The sequence below is a fragment of the Chanodichthys erythropterus genome, chromosome 5 (assembly GCF_024489055.1).
Source record: "Chanodichthys erythropterus isolate Z2021 chromosome 5, ASM2448905v1, whole genome shotgun sequence".
Lineage (NCBI taxonomy): Eukaryota > Metazoa > Chordata > Actinopteri > Cypriniformes > Xenocyprididae > Chanodichthys > Chanodichthys erythropterus.
The window spans coordinates 35,024,966-35,047,833 of NC_090225.1; the positions used below are offsets into that span (position 1 = coordinate 35,024,966).

A 22,868-nucleotide genomic window follows, 5' to 3' on the forward strand; every position below is an offset into this window, starting at 1 on the left:
GCCAGTTCCATTTTTTTCGTAAGTAGAATAGGGAAGGCAACGTTTCGCTAGATAAGACCCTTATTCCTCATCTGGTATCGTTTAAAGCCCTTTGAAGCCCTTTGACCTTCAACTGTCTGGAAACCATTGAAGTCCATTTTAAGGAGAATAATCCTGGAATGTTTTCATCAAAAACCTTAATTTATTTTCGACTGAAGAAAGAAAGACATGAACATCTTGGATAACATGGGGGTGAGTAAATTATCAGGAAAATTTTATTTGAAAGTGAACTAATCATTTAAGAGGGTGTTCTGATGTAAAGGAATATGCTTTAGTGTGCATGTAGATATTCGGCAAAGAAGCATAAAGTGAATTCACCTGGTTGTTGAATCCTTGACTTTTTTATCCCATATTTTTCTGTAAATGGAAAAAAATACATGTTGTAAAAATTTGAAAAAAGATGCTGTTAATAATATCAAAATAATATTAATAATATAAATAATATTTAAAAAAAATACTGGAAATAATGCAAAATAAATGAATAGAAAGACATAAACCACATGAGATTTTGTCAATAGCAGAGATTTAGAGTAAAAACTCACTATTCCAGGTCATTCCCATTTGTGTCTTTATTCAAAATAATTTAAACTAAAGATTCTTCTGTTTACATTGCTGTTATAATAATAAAATGTATGGACCACAGACACAGACAACAAAGCACATATGTTTTAACTTATTCTACCACTAAACTGGCCTTCAAATATGTACATTCTATAAACAGATATTTCCAATGGCATGTTGGTATCCCGGAATGGGCACAGTAAGACTTCCCAAAAAACCAACTGAGGCAAACTTATACTCAATGACAGAATGAGAAAGTGAGAGAGAGAAAAAGAGAGAGAGAGGGTAAGATCCACCCATAAACACCTGCCCTCTAATGCACCTGTCATCAGTGACACATTATATAATCACTGTCATCATCCATCGTCTGTCCAACTAAATGTGGTAGTTATTAAAGATTTGGGCTGGTAACCCCAAGGATTTCATTCTGATTTCGCTGAATCGGTTTTTCTGACTGCACACACAAAATAATTTATCAAATGTCTACTTAAATAAGGATTTTCAAAATATGTAAATTCAATACAGATTTAATAGACTCATTCTCCTGACGGAACCGTCTTATCAAATGAAGTTCAACAGGGAATATCAGTCAACAGAAAAGAAACTGAAGTCAAGTTCTATGTGGAATCTCCAGTTTAATGACCTCATAAAATATTCTAGTTGTTTCTACCATATGACACTCTGTAGCAGAGTAACATTCAAGTCTAAAGCTACAGAACTTGAGCTTAATGATCATTTACAGTTGATATTCAAATAAATAAATACATTTTATATATTACTTCTTTTTATTTATTTATTTTTCATTTGTTCTTACAGTTGCTGCCACTGAAATACCCACCTGCTCATGTAATTAGTCCAAGAGTTCCACCCTTGGTTTAGTGCTGAACCAAGAAAACTTAATGATAGAGAGAGCTGGTCTGTTTGGAGACAACAATCATGCCACTGTTTTAAGCATTAGTCTATACACATCCACATAAAACTCTCTCTCTCTCTCTCACTACATCTTAGTAATGCTGTTTATGCATTTATTTAAGCAATAGGGCACTTAAATCTAATATATTGAGAATACATCCTAAATATAGTGCAGCTAAAGGATCAATCTCTACATTCATTGCATAATGCAATACAAGGAGACAGGTTTTCATGAAAAGGTTCCTTCAACATCAGGCACTTTTAAGTCTCCAGGGTTGATTGTTATTAAAATCCACTTTTATACTTCGAATGATCAATGGACCGACAATTTGTTTAAAATATGCTTAAAGTCTGCAATTAAATGACACTGAGCCAAATATTATAGTACAAACTCCATGAATATGACCATGATTTTTTCTTTCTGACCACAGTCTGACTGGGGCACAGAATCTGGACAGAATCTGAACCATTAAAATATTTTATTTCATTTTTTGAGATGCTCATCTAAGGATATTTGAGCCTGAATTGTGGTTTAAGTCTTTCAGTTTCCTCTGTGACACAGAGTGTGTCCTGCTGACACAGCAGCCAAAGGGCGCAGCTATAATTGTAATCTGCCTTTCCCTTACTCGCCAAAAACGTGGAAATCTTCTGAGGGGCCCAACATTTAATTACAACATCTTATGCGGAGGATCCAGAAGAAGCAGTGTCAGGGTGGGGTGGCTCATGATCTCTGAGACGCTGAGTGGAAGCATGAGGGATCGCTCTTCAGTACATCTGCCAAGTCTGGTGCTCTTTGGAGACTTAACAAAATGCACGTACTACATGGTGAGGTCAGGTACTGGGCATGCTCACAGACGAGAAAGAGCCAAATGGAGATTCCCTAGGATGTAAGCCACGAAAGCCACAGCTAGCTCTATAAGCTCTAATTTAAGTTCAAACTGCATCTTCAAGTTGCTGTTTGTGGCATGTCTTTGAGTCATGCATAAACAAAAGCTTGCTTAAATGTTCCTGTGACCTCAAGATTAGGATTCTCAGGAAAAAGGGTACAGAGCCTAAAAAGATAACAAACCTGTCAACAGTCTTATCTAATGGGTAAGAAATTCCTTTTTTAGAGCATAAAAAAATTGAAAATTGCTTAATGCTCAAGAACATTTATCAGGACATATTGTTATGCAACAGCAGACAGACCTTAGGGGAATCATCAGCAGAAAGCTTGCACAACACTTATAACGCCCCAGCACAAACCTAAAAAAGCTTGGAGGCCGCAGACCCATAAGATTAAGGTGGTGCTTTTTATAATGAGCTCATAGGACGACATGCCAGCATGGCCAAAATCCATCCAGACAATGGGAATGAAATAGTTGTGCCATGAGTGTGGTAACTCAAAAATGAAAAGGAAGCGAGAACATGAATGAGAACAACAGGTAGTAACTGTTGGGCTTACTATTTCTAACCATATTATTAACCTCCTCAGAGTTAGATGGATTTACTGCTCAGCGAGTTCATGGAATAAAAATGTGCTTGTGCTACACAATAAGAAGATTAGTAGGTAGGGACGAGCGGAAGAAAATAAGTAGGGAGGTAGGCAAATACTGTAGATATGGTGGATAGGTGGAGAAGTTGTTTGGGTAAAAAGTTTGGCTACAGTATGTAGAAATTACGTAAATGATAAGTAATTAACCGAAAAGGTTAACTGTAAGGAATTATCTGTAGGAAGGTAGAAAAGGCAGGTAAAAATGTAGGTAGGTAGGTAGGTAGGTAGGAGGCAAAAAAATAGGTAGATTTGTAGGTAAGAAGGTAGTTGACTAAGTAAAGTGAAAAAGTGACATGTGAATGCCAAGTATGGTAACCCATACTTGGAATTTGTCCTCTGCATTTAAACCATCCATATTAGTGCACACTTTAGGAGTAGTGAGTAGTGAACAACATTACTGAACCTCAATCATTTCATGCCGGTATTGAGAATCGAACCCGCAACTGTCACGTTACAAGTCCAACTTTCTAACCATTAGGCCACAACTGGCAAGGTAAGTAGATAACTAAGATGGTAAAAAGATTGATAGGTACAGTAGGTAGATAAATCATTAGGTAGAAAATAAGTAGGCAGGCAGATAGATACTGTCAAGTTAAGGAAAAAAGGTAAGTAGGTAGGTAGGTAGGTAGGTAAGTAGGAAGGAAGGTAATGTGGGCAATTGGGTAAATGATAGGTAGTTATCCAAGCAGGCAGGTAGGAGGGGAAGAAAATAAAGAGGAAGGTACAGTAGGTCAATTCTATATATGTCTAAGTACAGCAAGTAGATTGGTAGATATGTGGAAAGGTAAAGTAGTTTTAAAATAGTAAGTTGTTAGGGGCAGGAAGGTAAAAAGATAGGTTGGCAACTAGGCAAGTAGGTGAATAAATGGGTTGACTAAGTAGGTGAGATAGGGACAAGGATAGTAAACTAATACTAGAATGGTAAAAAGATAGGTAAACAGATGGGTAGGTAATTGGGTTAGTAGCTAGCAGGAGAAGAACATAAGTAATAAGGCAGATAAATACTTTAGATAGGGTGGATAAGTAGGCTGGTAAAAAGGTAGGTATGTTGATAGGTAGATATGTAGGTAGGTAAAGACAACAAACATGAGCACATGATTTTTTTTTAAAAAGAGCAGTAATAAAACTTGTCATCTCTGATTCTGTATTTTTGCTCTCTAAAAGATCTCTAAGTATGCATATAATGTATCCTGTATGTAGGCATCTAGCTCCAGTAGACTTGCATTCACTGTACCATCATTGTTATGTGTACTGTATACAGAGATAGAGCTCTGAACACAACCTGAATAAATGCCCTTTTAGAATAAGAGCTAAAGGTGAAATACAGCCCAGAAACTCCCAACAGTAATCTGCTCTTTACATAATTAAAAGAGCTGACTAATAAAGACAAAGCTGTGACAGTACAGCTTGGCAGGGAATACTGTTTAGAGAACCATTCTGTGAGGAGGCAGGAGAAAGTCAAGGGTGACGATGTCAATAAAATCATTAAATAAACCTGAAACTCTTTCTCCAACAACAGACACTTTGAAGGCTTTAAACTGATGTCCCTTTCCAGTAACAATCAGCAGGAATATTAGACTTCTTACTTAAATCTAAGAGTTCAGAACAGACCGTTCATTTTAGTAACACTGGGGTCCAGATAGCATCAGTACCTTTGAAAGATCTTTTAATCATTGCTTAAGTGCTCAGGTTTGTGAAAGGTGCCTGGGGAACAGAGATAAGGGAAACAGACGTGCTATTCCAACCAACAGAGGAGGTGAATCTTTCACTTTCCACTACATGCAGAGACAAACATCTTTCTGTGCTTAGAAATGAACTTTTTATACATACAATATGATCCTTACTACATCCTGTGTGGTCCAACAAACATAGCAAATCCAAAACAAACAAAACAAGGGGGAAAAAAGATAGGATCCCTTGAAGAACAGGTACCAGTCTCTATATTTTTCCTTAAATTACACTGAAATTGACATTGAAATAATTAAGTATCAGTAATATTCAGTATCTTTTTCATGTATATATTCAGCTATGGACCACTTAACATTGATTTCTGAACTTGGAGTGGTCTCTTAAATCTTTCCATAGCTGTATATAATTATATATATATATATATATATTAGTGCTCAGCGAAAATGAGTATCCCCTTTGAAAAGTAACATTTTAAATAATATCTCAATGAACACAAAAACAATTTCCAAAATGTTGACAAGACTGAGTTTAATATAACATCTGTTTAACTTATAACATGAAAGTAAGGTTAATAATATAACTTAGATTACACATTTTTCAGTTTTACTCAAATTAGGGTGATGCAAAAATGAGTACACCCCACAACAAAAACTACTACATCTAGTATTTTGTATGGCCTCCATGATTTTTAATGACAGCACCAAGTCTTCTAGGCATAGAATGAACAAGTTGGCGACATTTTGCAACATCTATCTTTTTCCATTCTTCAAGAATGAGCTCTTTTAGAGACTGGATGCTGGATGGAGAGTGATGCTCAACTTGTCTCTTCAGAATTCCCCACAGGTGTTCGATTGGGTTCAGATCAGGAGCCACTGAATCACTTTCACCCAGTTCTTCTTCAGAAATCCAACAGTGGGATAAGATGTGTGTTTAGGATCATTGTCATGTTGGAAAAGTGCACGACGACCAAAGGCACGAATTGATGGTAGCATCTTCTCTTTCAGTATAGAGCAGTACAATTGTGAATTCATGATGCCATCAATGAAATGCAGCTCCCGACACCAGCAGCACTCATGCAGCCCCACATAAGGACACTGACACCACCATGTTTCACTGTAGGCACCATGCATTTTTCTTTGTATTCCTCACCTTTACGACACCATACAGTTTTGAAGCCATCATTTCCAAAAACATTTATCTTGGTCTCATCACTCCAGAGTCCCAGTAGTCTTCATCTTTGTCAGCATGGGCCCTGGCAAACTCTAGGCGGGCTTTTTTGTGCCTGGGCTTTAGGAGGGGCTTCTTACGTGGACAGCACCCATGCATGCCATACATACACCGTATTGTGTCATGGGAAATAGTCACCCCAGTTTGGCTTTCTACTTCTTTAGATAACTGCAGTGAACTTTCATGCCGATTTTCTTCAACCCTTCTCATCAGATGCTCCTGTCGAAGTGTTAACTTCCGTGGACGACCTCGACGTCTCTGTGAGATGGTTGCTTTTCCGTCTTTTTTCAATTTTTGCTTTTGTAGCTTTTGCTACAGTATTCTGACTAATAAGTAAAGCTTTGCTGATCTTCTCTGTAGCCTTCACCTTTCTAATGTAAAGAAATCATTTTCTTGTGACATTTCTCTTCCATGTGGTGCCATTGCTGACAGCATGAAATGGGAAGGGGTTTTAACACCCTTTTATAGTCAACTCTCTGCTGGACACCTGTGTAATGAATAATTAGACTCACCTGTGGTTGAATTCTTGTTAAATTAGACTACATTTGTAGTCTTTCAGTGGAGTGTACTCATTTTTGCATCACCCTAATCTGAGTAAAACGTATTAACCTTACAATTATTAACCTTACTTTCATGTTATAACTTAAACAGATGTTATATTAAACTGTTATACAAGTCTTTTCAACAATTTGGAAATTGTTTTTGTGTTCATTTAGATTGTTTAAAATGTTACTTTTCAAAGGGGGTGTACTCATTTACACTGAGCACTGTATATATCAAATATTTTTATTCAGCAATGATGCATTTAATTGATCAAAAGTGACAGTAAAGATTTCAGATAAATGCTGTTCTTTTGAACTTTCTACTCATCAAAGAACCCTGAAAACAATCAAATAAATCTCTTAGAATGATTTCTGAAGGATCATGTGACACTGAAGACTAGAGTAAATTCAGCTTTGCATCACAGGAATAAATTACATATTAAATTGTAATAATATTTCACAATATCACTCTTGTTATTGTATTTATCAAATAAATGCAGCATTGCTGAGCAGAAGAGACTTCAAAAACATTCAAAAACATAACAGACCCTTACTTAAACAGCATGTAAAAATAAAACTGTTGCTGGCTGCTACAGTTCAGCTACATGTGAGCCAGACAGCCTTTTCCTGACCAAGTGGGCAGTTTTTGGCCAGAATATGCTGCAGTCTGGACCAGATTTTATGTTGTTAGTCAAAAGTCTGGGAAACCCTGTACTAACATAATGAAATTTACAAAACTAACATCATCCAATAACAGTGAATTAGCACTAAATGTTGGGTTTTAATATAATACTAATTATCTCAGGACCAAAACCACAGAGACTAATGCCAGTGTATTTTTCATTAGAAGTGCAGGACTCACTTGTAGGTGTTCATGTTGGGCTGCTCCGCATCAGGAAAGCCAAGCATCCCACACACAACTCTGCTGCTATTCAGACTCCAGCCTTTATCACACACCTGTCTCCATCTCCCAGCATGCTTTACTTCCACCACACCCTCCGTGACAAGAGTGCGCCTCTTTGTAACCATCAAGACTGGCTTGAGACGGACTTCCTCAATCTTCACCCTACTGGCAGACTAGAGGAAGATTGAAAACATTTTCTCATGAACATACCTGCAATGGGAATAGTTTGCCCAACAATGAAAAATCATTATTTACCCTCATATTGATCAAAAGCCTGCGTTCTTTGTATGTGTCATGTGTAAAAATGGCAGAAATGGTCTATAAAAGTATTAAAAAGGTGCTCAATTGCAACTAGTACACTATATTTCGAGTTAGGTTGGTAAAAACCTAGTTAACACCGGGTTAACCATAAACATTTCAGATCTACTGCAATCTCTGTTTACCGGATTATGGAACTGCTGTCTGGAGAATTGATCCCATCTGGTATGATCCTGGGAGTGTCCATTGCCTTGCCTGAGATGTGCAGGTGTCCTCGAACTGGAGTAAATGTCCTGCCAACGGTTCGAGGTGACTGCGTTTGGTCTGAGAGCGATGGTGTGCCCTCTTCTGGTGACTCCAGGATGCACTTGGTCCAGCCTTCTTTCTGGACTACAGACCACCCCGAGATCCTCAGAGTGTTTGCAGTCATGAACACCCCACCCGTTCGACTTGCAGTCTTTCAGAGTTTTCTCTGTTCCTTCACACCTCACGTTATCCATCCAAATGGGGCCTGTGGCAGATGTTACAGGTTACAAAAGCACTAGACTAGATGAATAAAACATTAGTTTTTTGTCTTAAAGAGCCCATATTATGCATTTTCAGTTATTACCATTCATGTAGTGTGCAATATAGCTGGTTGTGAATGTAAAATGTCTTGTAAAGTTTCAAAGATCAAAGTGCACGACAAATTGAGTTATTTTCTCCTGATAGAATGAACTGATTCTGAACTGCCTGAAATGAGTCATCAGTAATTTTGGTCTTACTTCCTGCTCAAACCTATGCAAGTCTGTAACAAATTAGCATAATGCCAGCCTATGGTCCTCATTGGCTGTTGCGAACAATATCTACTTTGCCCTGCCCTCAAAAACTGTAGTTTGTAGCTGAAGCCTGGAAAAGTTGGTTTGTGTTGTCAACATGTCGAGAAGACGCTGTTTTCTGCACTACAAAAGCAAATACTCTTTGCCTGCACTTTCAAAGGATGAGGACTTGAATTGTTAATGTAAAACCAATGCCATAACTTCTGTTATTATTGTATGGTAATGACCGTTTTGTTTCCGACGCACGCTGTAAGTGGTTGACCAATCAGAGTAGAGTAGGATCTAGGAAAGGAGGGGTTTAGAGTGACTGAATTCTTGATTGAAGCATTTTAGACACTGTGAGGAAAAAAGGTGATGCTGCAATGTTCTGTATATTATAGGAGAAATATAAAGAATTTTTTTTTTTTTTACCTTGGATGCATGTAAACCCATTATATGAGACCTCAAAAACAAAAATAGGAATAATATGGGCACTTTAAAGGAACAGTTCACCCAAAAAAGAAACTATGTTGTTCCAAGCCTGAATAACTGTCTCGCTTCAATATAAAAGGCGAATTGTTAAATTTTAGTCTATACAACTCATATATTACAAGTCTTCTTAAGTCATTTGTTTTATGTTTTGTGTTATGAACAGATCAAAATTTAAGTCGTTATTCACTAGAAACCCTGATATTTCAAATCAAGATCAAATATTTCCAGTGAATCAGTCGATCCAGTTCAAAACTGGTCTGAATCATTAGTTTTAGTATCAGACTTATATGATTCTCGAGTTGATTAACATTCAAGGAGAACATCAATGAGTAATGACTTCAGTTTTGGTCTGTTCATCACATAAAGTTATCGTATCTGTTTGGAAGACTTGAAATACAATGCACAAGTTGCATGGACCACTTTTGTAAGACATTCATGGTGCTTTTGACATTTTTTAGTTTAAAGCTTCAGTCTCAAATCATTGTAAATGACTTTAAAAAAAAGCAATCAGTATTAAAGCTTCTTTTGTGTTCAGAAGAAAGGTTTGGAATGACATGAGGATGAGTAAATAATGACAATTATTGAGTGAACTACTTTCAAGGAAAACACTACCAATAGCTCTATTATTGTCATAAAATATTTTTTTTTAAGAAATGGTACATAAAATATAAGTATACAGCAAAAGTCTGCAGACTTCATGTACACAATACTTCTTTAATATGGGAAAGAAGTGTCACCATCAAAAGCATTACAAAAGAGCTCTGGTGCAGCTGTCTGAAGGGTTTGTTTTAGTTTTAATGACAGTGTTGTCTTGCCAACTAAGTGTTATACATGCTTTGGGTTAGTGGCTGTCTTTATAGCTGCCTTAAAGTGAAATTACAGGGAGCGATTTGGGCGATGTAAAGAACAGTAGCTCTGTGCACTTGCACTAGTGAGAAACAGCTATTTAAAACAGCAATACGCCTCATACACAATTGCGCTCAACTCAAGTCTTTCACATAATCCACAGTTAAATGTGAAAATAACAGAGATTAAAACTCTTAAACCTCAGCTATTCAGACAGCAACTGTCTTAAATACTTAAAGGGATAATTAACCCAAAAACTCAAATTTGGAGCATGACGGCTATTGGTCATCATTAATTTTTATTGTATGGAAAAGAGCAGAACTGACATTCTGCTAAACATCTACCAAATAAAGAAAGTCATACAGGTTTGGGACAACAATGAAGGTGAGTAAATGATGACAGAATCTTAATTTTTGAGTCAAAAGAGATTAATTACCCACAGTGCATATCTTTTAACCTGTTAGCGTTCCCTTTCAAAAGAGACTTTAGGAATGCTAAGTGGTTAGAGGAGAAATTCACTCACCCTCTCCCTCTCCGTACTTGGCACTGTGCGCCCATGTTATGCCACTTTGGAAACCCAGTTCCCTGCAAACCACATTGGCCAGTTTAATGTCGACCTCGTCATCGCAAACGGTGCCCCACGTCCCATTGTGCAGGACTTCAACTCGTCCCTCGTTTTCTCTGTGGCCGAGACCTGCCAGTCGCACTTTGGCAGCAGGAGCACGCCTTGACCGGCCGGGCGATTCGGGACGTGCATCTGTGCACAAAAAGAGGAGCGCGAAGAGAAGAACATACAAGGGACAGGTGGCCCGAATCATGATTTCACACAGGTGAGGCTTCTGGAATAGAAAACAACAGGGGTCCTTGTTACTAAATCAACTACTAAATGAAATTAACAGTAATTTAGAAGTAAGTGACAGAGATTGATTGAGTAGTACTCGACTGATCATGTGATCTCAACATGGCTGCCTCCAAGAGGTGAACCACTACATGTAAAATAAAATCAAAAGCTACTGATATGACTTAAGTCTTTTTTTAGACATATTTTGCAAAAGTGATTTTTAATGGGAAGGTTTAAAAATAGCAGAACAGTAAACAACTCTATTAACAAGATAATCTGGGAAAGACTAACAAAGTCTAACAGGGCCACATTTCATTTCAACATCAAAAGAAAAATGTCACAAATTATTAGGGGTACACGATTTATTTCACGATACGACAGATGACCATCGTTCTGTGAGATCATGTGGCTTCTTACACAGAATAAGGCAGTCGTGTGTTTATTAGTCATGTTTAATCAATCAAAGTGTTTCAATCTTCTGTCTATTCAGCTACAGCGATAAGATTTATGTTATCTACTTCTGTGGCAGGGCATGTTTAGAGTTTCTGCGCAAGAGCGCCCTCTGGCTTTCAGATGGAGAAGCATTTACTACTGATCACAGAGCCGTACAGCTCTGACAAGCTGCGCATAAAATAATCTAAAAAAAATCATGTGCTTTTTAATCGCGAAAAATCGCGCAGCCCTACAAATTATATTTTGCATAAAGAAAATAAATCTAATTTTGTTTTGCATTATGGCAACTAATCTAATCAAATAAAAAACATTTTATTTAATTTTTTTTTTTTAAATCTTAAGTTGCTTTCCAAATCACGCAATATACACTATGCACTTACACACTATGTACATATGCTGCCTTCACATGCTATTATAGTTATCATAAATATGTGTTTTCTAGTTAAAAATTGGACATTAATGCCCTCTCAATTCGTATTTACCACTGGAAAGTTCAGAGATCATGTTGATACCCAAGTTCCAGAGTTGGGCGGGCCATAATCTTTAAACATGGCGGAGGGGAGAGCGTTTGCTGCTGTGACCGGTATTCTTTATTAGTTTATTTAAAAACAGCTACATCGCCTTGTATTGTTGTTGAAGTTGTGCATATTTACATATATGAATAACCATTTGAAGCATATTGTATGTTTCATACACAGCGAAAATTGCCTGTATTTGACCGAAATTTTGGCTTTAATACGATTTTCCCAATAAACAGGCAAGAATAAACCTGGTTTCCTTTTAATCACAACTTTAGAAGTGGGAAGTAAGAAATATCGCACTTAATATTAAGTGGCCTTAACTACTATGTACTTGCATCAAAAAATAAGTACAATGTACTTATTGGGTTCATATTGAATTGCAAAACACATTTTCAGCTATTGAGGTGGGGTACGGGTAAGGTTAGAGAAAGCTTTGGTGGTATGGGTAGGTTTAAGGGTAGGGGTAAGGGTTAAGGGATGGGTCAACAGTGTAATTATAAATGTTTTTCAGTGTAATTATAAATAATTACAGAAATTAATTATTGATGTAATTACATGAAGGTATTTTTCAAATATAAGTACAATGTAAAAACATGTATGTACACAATAAATGCATTGTATCAAATGATTAATTTAAATGCAAGTACATAGTAGTTAAGGCCACTTAATATAAAGTGGGTCCGAAATTTCCAATAACAAGTGAAGGCAGCATTATTCACTCAACTATGGTATCTATGAATTGTATAAGGTTATTTTGTCAATCAATGTCAGAGTCTGATAGCCCCTCCACTACATAACTAAAGCTGTGAGAATTGAGTGCATGAAGCATCCAACATTCCACCCTTTGTTTTTTTCGGTTAATTAAGTACATCATACTAAAAAATGTCATAAAATAGTGCATAAGTATGTGAATTGGGGCATACCTTTAATATCCTAAATATTATTTCTGATTTCTTTCTTTTCACTTTGGAGTTAATTATGACCCAGAAATGGTCTTAACAGGTTTTGTGAGGTTCACCCAACAGATTTGTGCATGTTGCATTATAGTATGTGATGGATAAACTAAAAGTTAGAGGTATGATAACAGGAAACTTATCTATGTAGGCCTAGGTAGCAACATAATTATATAAGTATCCCAAAAAAAAAACAAAAAACAAAAAAAAAAACAGGAATAATAAGCTATTATTTCTCCATCTCTATATGGAGACACATAATTAGATACAAATAGATAGTGTATATACATATTTCAACCTCATTCCAGTAAGTGGCCAGAATTCATGGGCTTAATTTATGAATCAATAAATAAAACCTACTATGACATAAAGCATGCACTAAGAGAAGAGGAAGAGAGAGATGGAGAACACATATTCAATCACATCATTAGGAGCCCAAGCAAAAGCACCAAAGAGTTAAGTCAAATTTTACTCACCTGGCAGCCACACGTAAGTCACGTCAGTCACGGACTGGAGGAAAATGAATGAAAGAGAGAGTTGAACATACACTCTGTCCCTCTCCTCCCCCTCTCTCTCTCTCTCTCTCTCTCTCTCTCTCCCTCCATCACTTCTACATCCCTCCCACAGATGTCTGCATCTTTATCTAAACGTGTTTCACATCAATGCCTCTCCAGCAGAATTGTGAATTTTTCAGCAGTTGTTTGCTTTGTAGTATATCTGCACTAAATATTATACAGTACAGATATGTATGACCAATACAATGTGTACTATTTATGTGCAAATATGTACACTTTTGGTACCAATATGTATCGTGGAGGTACTTATATCCACTCTTTAGATACAAAAGTGTACCACCCCAGTGACAGCTTTTGTACCTTTTTTTCGGAGAGTGCATATATATATATATATATGTGTGTGTGTGTGTGTGTGTGTGTGTGTGTGTGTGTGTGTGTGTGTGTGTGTGTGTGTGTGTGTGTGTGTGTGTGTGTGTGTGTGTGTGTGTGTGTGTGTGTGTGTGTGTGTGTGTGATCATCTAATTCTTCTAAATAATTCATGATATACTAAACTCATTTATCATAGTAAATAAACCAGGCATTTGTAATTATTTGACTATAGCAGTTATGTTTGTTATAGTGAATATACATGTTGCTTTTTAGATCAAGGAGACTCATCTGAACTTCATTCAGTTATTCTTTCATTAAAAAAAAAAAGTCAAATGCAAACAATTTACTTTTAAGGGTTAACAAAGGGTTTTAAGTAACGTATCTTAAATCAGAACTTCTTATGGCCAACTTTGAAACACAAAGCCACAGGAAGATCTTGAATCCTGAATAACTCCATATGTCACAATTCCAAGTAACTAAAAGAAGCTGCATAACCACATAGATGTTTCTTCAGTGAGGTGACCACAAACCTCACTCCCAAAAAAGCAAGACATCCCTCTCTTTAAACCAAAGTAAGGATTGTCTTAAATATCTCAAGACTCATTTTCACCTCATTCACTTCGTTTGGTCACTCTATAGATAAAACAGACAGTGCTGGACAGCTACTTGTTTTTATTTGTTCATACTTTAAATGTTTACATGTCTGTGTGCTTTATGAGAGAAAAGACTGTGACCAAATTACCATGTTCTGTTGATAGTGTATTTCAGTTTTAAGAAACCTCAAAAGGACCGTTTTAGATTCACATGCATATTTCTAGCAAATCACATCCATAACTGTGTGCAAGGTGGGCTGCACCTCAGCAACAATTACCGTAACTTCCATGCCCAGATTTAGAAACAAACAGGAGGAATTTTAAAACGCCCGGACGGAAAAATGCCCTACCATCTTGAGAAAATATTTAACAATTTCCTTAATTACCTAACCTCTGTTCACATTCGCTGTCAATTGAAAACTAGCAATTTAGTTGTTTCTGTGCCAAAGTTGGTGTGACTGTGTGCTTGAATGCAGGTCCTTCCCACTGGGTAAACCAAGACAGGAAGGAGGGGGGGAGGGGGTTGGGGGGTGCAGCTAATCAAAGAGAAATCTCACCAAATGACCAAAAGAGAGAGAAAAAGAGCCAAAAATATACATCCAACACCTCAAATCAACAAGATTGCTATTTCTACCTATATACATATACATTATATGTGACTCATGGGTGGCATACGTGACATACACTGGCAGCCAAAAGTGTGGACACACCTACTTATTCCTTGTTATTACTGTTTTTCCACATTTTATAATAATGTTAAAGTCATAAAAACTATGAAATAACACAAACTGAATTATGTAATGATTAAAAAAACGTAACTATATTTTAGTTTTCTAAGTCGCCAACCTTGACCTACAGTATATTATAGCTGTACTCACTCAGCATTCACTCAGTCGACTTCTAACGCATTAACAAAATAAAGAGCTACATTGTGAGTTACAAAGTCGCAACTGGGAGATATAAATTTGCAGTTAGGAGAAACAGTTGCAATTATATATAATTAGTTAAAGAGTTAGTTCAACCAAAAATGAAAATTATGTCATTAATTACTCACCCGCGTGTCGTTCCACACCCGTAAGACCTTTGTTCATCTTCGGAACACAAATTATTTGTACCTTTTTTTCTGAGAGTGCGTATATAATTTGTGCGCCAAAAAAAAAAACTAAATAATGACTTTTCAACTATCTGGTGATGACCGATTTCAAAACACTGCTTCGAAACTTCTTCAAATCTTTTGTTTCGAATCAGTGGTTCGGATCACATATCAAACTGTCAAACTACTGAAATCACGTGACTTTGGCGCTCCTAACCACTGATTCGAAACAAAAGATTTGTAAAAATTCGAAGCAGTGTTTTGAAATCGGCCATCGCTCAATATTGTAAGAAAGTCATTTTTTTGTTTTTTGCCACACAAAAAGTATTCTTGTCACTTTATAATATTAAGGTAGAACCACTGTAGTCACATGAACTGTTTTAAATATGTTTTCAGTAGCTTTCTGATTCTTGAGAGGTTCGGTGACATTGCTGTCTATAGAGGCCTCACTGAGCCATCGGATTTCATCAAAAATATCTTAATTTGTGTTCCGAAGATGAACGAAGGTCTTACAGGTGTGGAACGACATGAGGGTGAGTAATAAATTTTCATTTTTGGGTGAACTAACCCTTTAACATGAACTAATAATGAACTGCACTTATACAGCATTTATTAATCTTGTTAATTTCAACATTTACTAATACATTATTAAAATCTTGTTAACGTTAGTTAATGCACTGTGAACTAACATGAACAAACAATGAATGCCTGTATTTTCATTAACTAATGATAACGGTTTAGTAAATACAGAGCTCAGCATAAATGAGTACACCCCCTTTGAAAAGTAAAATTTTAAACAATGAACACAAAAACAATTTCCAAAATGTTGACAAGACTAAGTTTAATATAACATCTGTTTAACTTATAACATGAAAGTAAGGTTAATAATATAACTTAGATTACACATTTTTCAGTTTTACTCAAATTAGGGTGATGCAAAAATGAGTACACCCCACAACAAAAACTACTACATCTAGTACTTTGTATGGCCTCCATGATTTTTAATGACAGCACCAAGTCTTCTAGGCATGGAATGAACAAGTTGGCGAAATTTTGCAGCATCTATCTTGTTCCATTCTTCAAGAATGAGCTCTTTTAGAGACTGGATGCTGGATGGAGAGTGATGCTCAACTTGTCTCTTCAGAATTCCCCATACTGTAGGTGTTTGATTGGGTTCAGATCAGGAGCCACTGAATCACTTTCACCCTGTTCTTCTTCAGAAATCCAACAGTGGCCTTAGATGTGTGTTTAGGATCATTGTCTTGTTGGAAAAGTGCACAATGACCAAGGGCACGGAGTGATGGTAGCATCTTCTCTTTCAGTATTAGAGCAGTACATCTGTGAATTTATGATGCCATCAATGAAATGCAGCTCCCGACACCAGCAGCACTCATGCAGCCCCACATAAGGACACTGCCACCACCATGTTTCACTGTAGGCACCATGCATTTTTCTTTGTATTCTTCACCTTTACGACGCCAGTTTTGAAGACATCAGTACCAAAAACATTTATCTTGGTCTCATCACTCCAGAGTATAGAGTCCCAGTAGTCTTCATCTTTGTCAGCATGGGCCCTGGCACAAAAAAGCCCACCTAGAGTTTGGGAAATAGTCACCCCAGTTTGGCTTTCTACTTCTTTAGGTAACTGCAGTGAACTTGCATGCCGATTTTCTTCAACCCTTTTCATCAGAAGACACTCCTGTCGAGGTGTTAACTTCCGTGGACGACCTGGACGTCTCTGTGAGATGGTTGCAGTTTCATCTTTTATTTTTTTAATTTTTGTACCACTTTTGCTACAGTATTATGACTGATAAGTAAAGTTTTGCTGATCTTCTTGTAGCCTTCACCTTTCTGATGTAAAGAAATTATTTTCTTTCTCAGGTCTTGTGACATTTCTCTTCCATGTGGTGCCATTGCTGACAGCATGAAATGGGAAGGGGTTTTAACACCCTTTTATAGTCAACTGTCTGCGGGACACCTGTGTAATGAATAATTAGACTCACCTGTGGTTGAATTCTTGTTAAATTAGACATTTGGAGTCTAAAATTTAGCTTTGCTCCAGAGACTTTCAGTGGGGTGTACTCATTTTTGCATCACCGTAATTTGAGTAAAACTGAACATTTAGTTCTCTAAGTTATATCATTAACCTTACTTTCATGTTAAACAGATGTTATAAAAAACTTAGTCTTGTCAACATTTTGGAATTGTTTTTGTGTTCATTGAGATATTGTTTAAAATGTTATTTTTCAAAGGGGGTGTACTCATTTACACTGAGTACTGTACATAAGGATTAGTCCACTTTTAAATAAAAATGTTCCTGATAATTTACACACCCCCATGTCATCCAAGATGTTGATGTCTTCCTTTCGTCAGTCGAAAATAAATTAAGGTTTTTGATGAAAACATTCCAGGATTATTCTCCTTATAGTGGACTTCAGGAAAATTTTATTTAAAAGTGGACTAGTCCTTTAAAAGATGTATTGCTCATAATTAGTTCATATTAGTTACAATACATTACAATAAGTTTAATTAGTTAAACATTAGTTACCTAAAAATCTTACCAACCCCAAACATTTTAATTTTAGTGTATATTTGTCTGCTAAGCACTTTAAATCAAAATGTTTATGAGACCATGAGAAACAAACAGTTCAGACAATTGCATCCAAACTTTGACTATTAGCATACTTCATCTACAGTATAACACAAATAATACAATGCTAGTAGAAGCATCATTAGCTGAGAACACAGGTGGCATCTTCAGCATGATGATGGTTCCTCAGCAAGTGTGTGCAGTGTGTTTAATAGAAGTAGATGGCAAGTCCTCGCTGACTGTGTGTGTGTGAAGGGAAAGCACAGGCTCTTAAGAGACGCTGCTGTGGTGGGGCGCTGCCTCAAGCTCTGTAATTACCCACCGAGACCCGGCTCTGCCCTTAGCCACAATTTGCGGTGCCATGAAATAAATACATACTCTTCAACAATAAACAACTGCCTTTTCAAATTATAGCACCTCCTCCGGTTTACCCCCACCGTCACCTCCTGTTTTCGCTCTCTTCTCATGAGTCGCAAGTTTCATAACGCAGGCCACGCACGTCCATGAAGGGCACCACTGTCTGAGAAAATACTGCCATGGTTTTCACAAAACATAAAGCATAAAGCACTTGAGTTTGTTTTTTAAATGTACTTCCAGACTTCAGAGCAAAGCGGTAAATTACAATATTGCTGATGTGACAAAACTAGAGCACAATTTTGCCTACTTTTTCAAACAAGTAACACAAGTTACTTTGTTTTCCCATGTATTGACTGACATCTCTCCTGTCCCCATGTTGAGAAAAATTGAGAGTAAGTGCAGAGGTATTGTAGTTCTAGAGAGTTTAGCTCCAACCCCAATTAAACACACCTGAAGCAGCTAATCAAGGTTTTTAGGCATACTGGAAACTTCCAGGCAGGTGTGTTGTGGTTAGTTGAAGCTAAACTCTGCAGGACAGTGGCCCTCCAGGACCAAGTTTGGACACCCCTGTTCTAGACTAAATGTGAAAATTTACTCATCTGACTTGCACAAAAACAGAGTCAGTATTCCTCAAAATGAAAAAAAAAAAAAAAAAGGAAAGGCAATCTCAGAATATTGCACAAACCTGTAATAATTAAATATATTAAATTAAACAAATATGCTTTATGTATTTCTACTCTCACTTTATACTTAATTGTCACTGCCATTATGAAGAAAAGGAGAATATTTATGCCCATTGCGCATGAATTAATAAAGATCTGTTTGCTCAAAAGTTGGTTTCATCAGGGCAGTATACCTCTAATATCACAGCCTTATGTCCTCTTTAACACGTCGTCTGTGACGGCCGAGAAACTGCCCTGTGAAATGAGCTGATGGCGCAATACAGCCGTGTGCATTGTCCCATTTGCCAAATTCAGGGGTCCATAACAAAAGACTGATACAGTAAATGTGCTCAAAATCAAAATATGTATTTTCTAGTCTTAAATTAACTCTCTAGCTGCATCCCAATTCAGAGGCTGCATCCTTTGAAGGCCACATTAAAAGGCCAGTTGCGTCACCGAGGTGCAACGATGGCTGTCTCAATTCGAAGGTTCCTTGAAATGCGGCCTTGAAATGAGTCCTTCTTTTCGCTGACAATAAGGGACACAACAGATGGATTGTTCTCTTCCTACCCAACCTCGGAATTCATTGTGTGGCAGTGACAACAGGATTTTTTTGAGAGACATTGCAAGATTACACTTAAATTTGATTTTCAAATTATTTGAATAATCTAATGTATCTAATGATACAAATATACAAATGTAACTATATATAAACAGTATCTTACAGAGGTGAGTACAGCCCTCCCATTTTTGTAATTTTTTTATTATATCTTCTCATGTGACAACACTGAAGAAATGACATTTTGCTACAATGTAAAGTAGTGAGTGTACAGCTTGTATAACAGTGTCTGTCCCCTCAAAATAACTCAACACACAGCCATTAATGTCTAAACTGCTGGCCACAAAAGTGAGTATACCCCTAAGTGAAAATGTCCAAATTGGGCCCAAAGTGTCAATATTTTGTGTGGCCACCATTATTTTCCAGCACTGCCTTAACCCTCTTGGGTATGGAGTTCACCAGAGTCCTCTTCCACTCCTCCATGACGACATCACGGAGCTGGTGGATGTTAGAGACCTTGCTCTCCTCCACCTTCCATTTGAGGATGCCCCACAGATGCTCAATAGGGTTTAGGTCTGGAGAAATGCTTGGCCAGTCCATCACCTTTACCCTCAGCTTTTTTAGCAAAAAAGCTTTTAGCAGTGGTCGTCTTGGAGGTGTGTTTGGGGTCGTTATCATGTTGGAATACTGCCCTCATTCATGGATCCCTCAATGAACTTTAGCTCCCCAGTGCCGGCAGCACTCATGCAGCCCCAGATCATGACACTCCCACCAACATGCTTGACTGTAGGCAAGACACACTTGTCTTTGTACACCTCACCTGGTTGCCACCACACACGCTTGACACCATCTGAACCAAATAAGTTTATCTTGGTCTCATCAGACCACAGGACATGGTTCCAGTAATCCATGTCCTTAGCCTTCTTGTCTTCAGCAAACTGTTTGCAGGCTTTCTTGTGCATCATCTTTAGAAGAGGCTTCCTTCTGGGACAACAGCCATGCAGACCAATTTGATGCAGTGTGTGGCGTATGGTCTGAGCACAGATAGGCTGACACTACACTCCTTCAACCTCTGCAGCAATGCTGGCAGCACTCTTAAGTATATTTCCCAAACACAACCTCTGGATATGACGCTGAGCACGTGCACTCAACTTCTTTGGTCGACCATGGCGAGGCCTGTTCCAAGTTGAACCTGTCCTGTTAAACTGCTGTATGGTCTTGGCCCTCATGCTGCAGCTCAGTTTCAGGGTATTGGCAATATTCTTTTAGCCTACGCCACCTTTATGTAGAGCAACAATTCTTTTTTCAGATCCTCAGAGAGTTCTTTGCCATGAGGAGCCATGTTGAACTTCCAGTGACCAGTATGAGAGAATAACACCCAATTTAACACACCTGCTCCCCATTCATACCTGAGACCTTGTAACACTAACAAGTCACATGACACCAGGGAAAGAAAATGGCTAATTTGGCCCAATTTGGACATTTTCAGGGGTGTGCTCACTTTTGTGGCCAGCGGTTTAGACATTAATGGCTGTGTCGAGTTATTTTGAGGAGACAGCAAATTTACACTGTTATACACGCAGTACACTCACTACTTTACATTGTAGTAAAGTGTCACATGAAAAGATATAATAAAATATTTACAAAAATGTGAGGTGCACTCACTTCTGTGAGATACTGATATATATATATATAATATATATATATATATATGTGTATATATGTAATTTTGAGGTTTCAACTTGTGTTCATGTCCTTGTAGAGCTCATAATTATAGCTTGTAAAATGGGACTTCTCTTTGAGTTCCTTGTACTTGTACCACGTGACAGCTGTACTACCTGACTGCTGCAGATTCATTTAAGAGTTGATATTGTCCCCATAGTTATGTATAATTACCAGTCTGAGGACGTGAACAGCTCAGAATAGAACGTCATGTATTGTCATCTCGATAACGGTAATTACAACAGGGCTTCATAAAAAAAAAATAAAAACAGTTCAGTATTTTATATATATATATATATATATATATATATATATATATATATATATATATATATATATATATATATATATATATATATGAAGGCACAATGATGGCTGTCCTTCATTTCCCATGCAATGAAGTAAGGATACAACAGAAGGATCCTTCACAGCTTAACCTATCCCAGAATTCACTGTGCGACAGTGGCGACAGGATCTTTTTTTTTTTTTTTGAAAAAGTTGCCAGATTACACTTTTAAATCTAGGTATTGGGTTTACTTACTTACTCGAATATCTACAGAAACAAAATGTAAACATTAAAAAAAAAAACTTTAAAGGGGTATAAAATGTTGATTTATATCTTACAAAGATAATATATAGTTTATACTCTTTATAATATACAGAAATGGACCATGGTGAAGAAATCATCAGCGATTGGCTACATTACTCAATGCTGCAACAACACGTGTCTCCACACTCTCCAGACTGGAAACACAAATACGCATTGGCGCATTTGCAAAATCTGTTTGGCTTGTTTTGCACCCTCTAACACCCCTGTAGAACCGGGTCTGATCAGGTCAGTCATGCTGGTGCTCCTAAATACTTTTTAAAAGACCCCAAAAATCTCCCATGCATCTCCTCACGAGTTTCAAAATAGATCTCAACAATGTCTTCTCTTAACTAAAATGCATGTTGACAAATAAACAATACAGACCACAAACCACTGGCTCTACGCCACAACAGCAGGCTGGTGGTTATATATGCTGGCGGTCACATAAGTCATGTTTTTCCTGATAGAGTTGAAGCAGAATTTTCCCTGATCCTCACACTCAATTTGCCATGTGCTCTTCATATGGGACGTCTGTGAGCACACAAACCACAGGTCACTTTCAAGTGCTACTGATGAAAGAGAAGAATTTTATGACGCTACAGTTAATTTGGATATTTATATCCTGATTTATATAATGACATAGTAGATATTTACAGAAATTAATATTCATTCACATTATATAAAGATTTTTAGGGTTTATTTTATTGACCGTACTTCAAATATATTGTGAATCTTGTGCAAGAACTCCCCCTACTGTCAGCTGATATATACACTTGGTTTTGGAGTTATTGTTCAAGGAAGGTGGAAGAGGACTCTAGCTGCATTTATACTGATGCCTTTTCAAAAGTTTGAATTTGATAAGATTTTGGCAAGTCTCTGAAGCTTGCAAAGGCTGCATTTATTTGAATAACAATACAGTAAAACTGCAATATTGTGATATATTATACAATTTAAAATGGCTTTTTTATTTTTATATATTTTAAAATGTAATTTATTCCTGCAGAGCTGAATTTTTAGCATCATTACTCCAGTCTACAGCATCACATGATCCACCAAAGATCATCCTAATTTGATGTTTTGGTGCTCATGAAACATTTCTTGTATTATTGTTTATAATTGTATTGTTTCTTCCATGATACATTTTTTTTTTCTTGAGCATCATTTATTTGAAATAAATCTTTGTAACATAAATGTGTTTTCTGTCATTGACTCCAAACATTTGAACAGAATTGCATATTTTCACAGCATTT

General features: G+C 37.0%; 1 protein-coding gene across 1 annotated transcript in view; it reads right to left on the reverse strand.

Moving 5' to 3' along the window:
• loxl4 (lysyl oxidase-like 4) overlaps window positions 1-22,868 on the reverse strand; it is a 54,530-nt gene that overhangs the window by 27,903 nt on the left and 3,759 nt on the right. The window contains exons 2-6 of the mRNA XM_067386969.1: window positions 13,046-13,079; window positions 10,325-10,640; window positions 7,852-8,177; window positions 7,367-7,581; window positions 358-396 (exon numbers count right to left, since the gene is read on the reverse strand). Of these exons, the coding sequence (XP_067243070.1) occupies window positions 358-396; window positions 7,367-7,581; window positions 7,852-8,177; window positions 10,325-10,619 (875 nt within the window). The 5' untranslated portion in view covers window positions 10,620-10,640; window positions 13,046-13,079. The remainder of the gene's footprint in view (window positions 1-357; window positions 397-7,366; window positions 7,582-7,851; window positions 8,178-10,324; window positions 10,641-13,045; window positions 13,080-22,868) is intronic.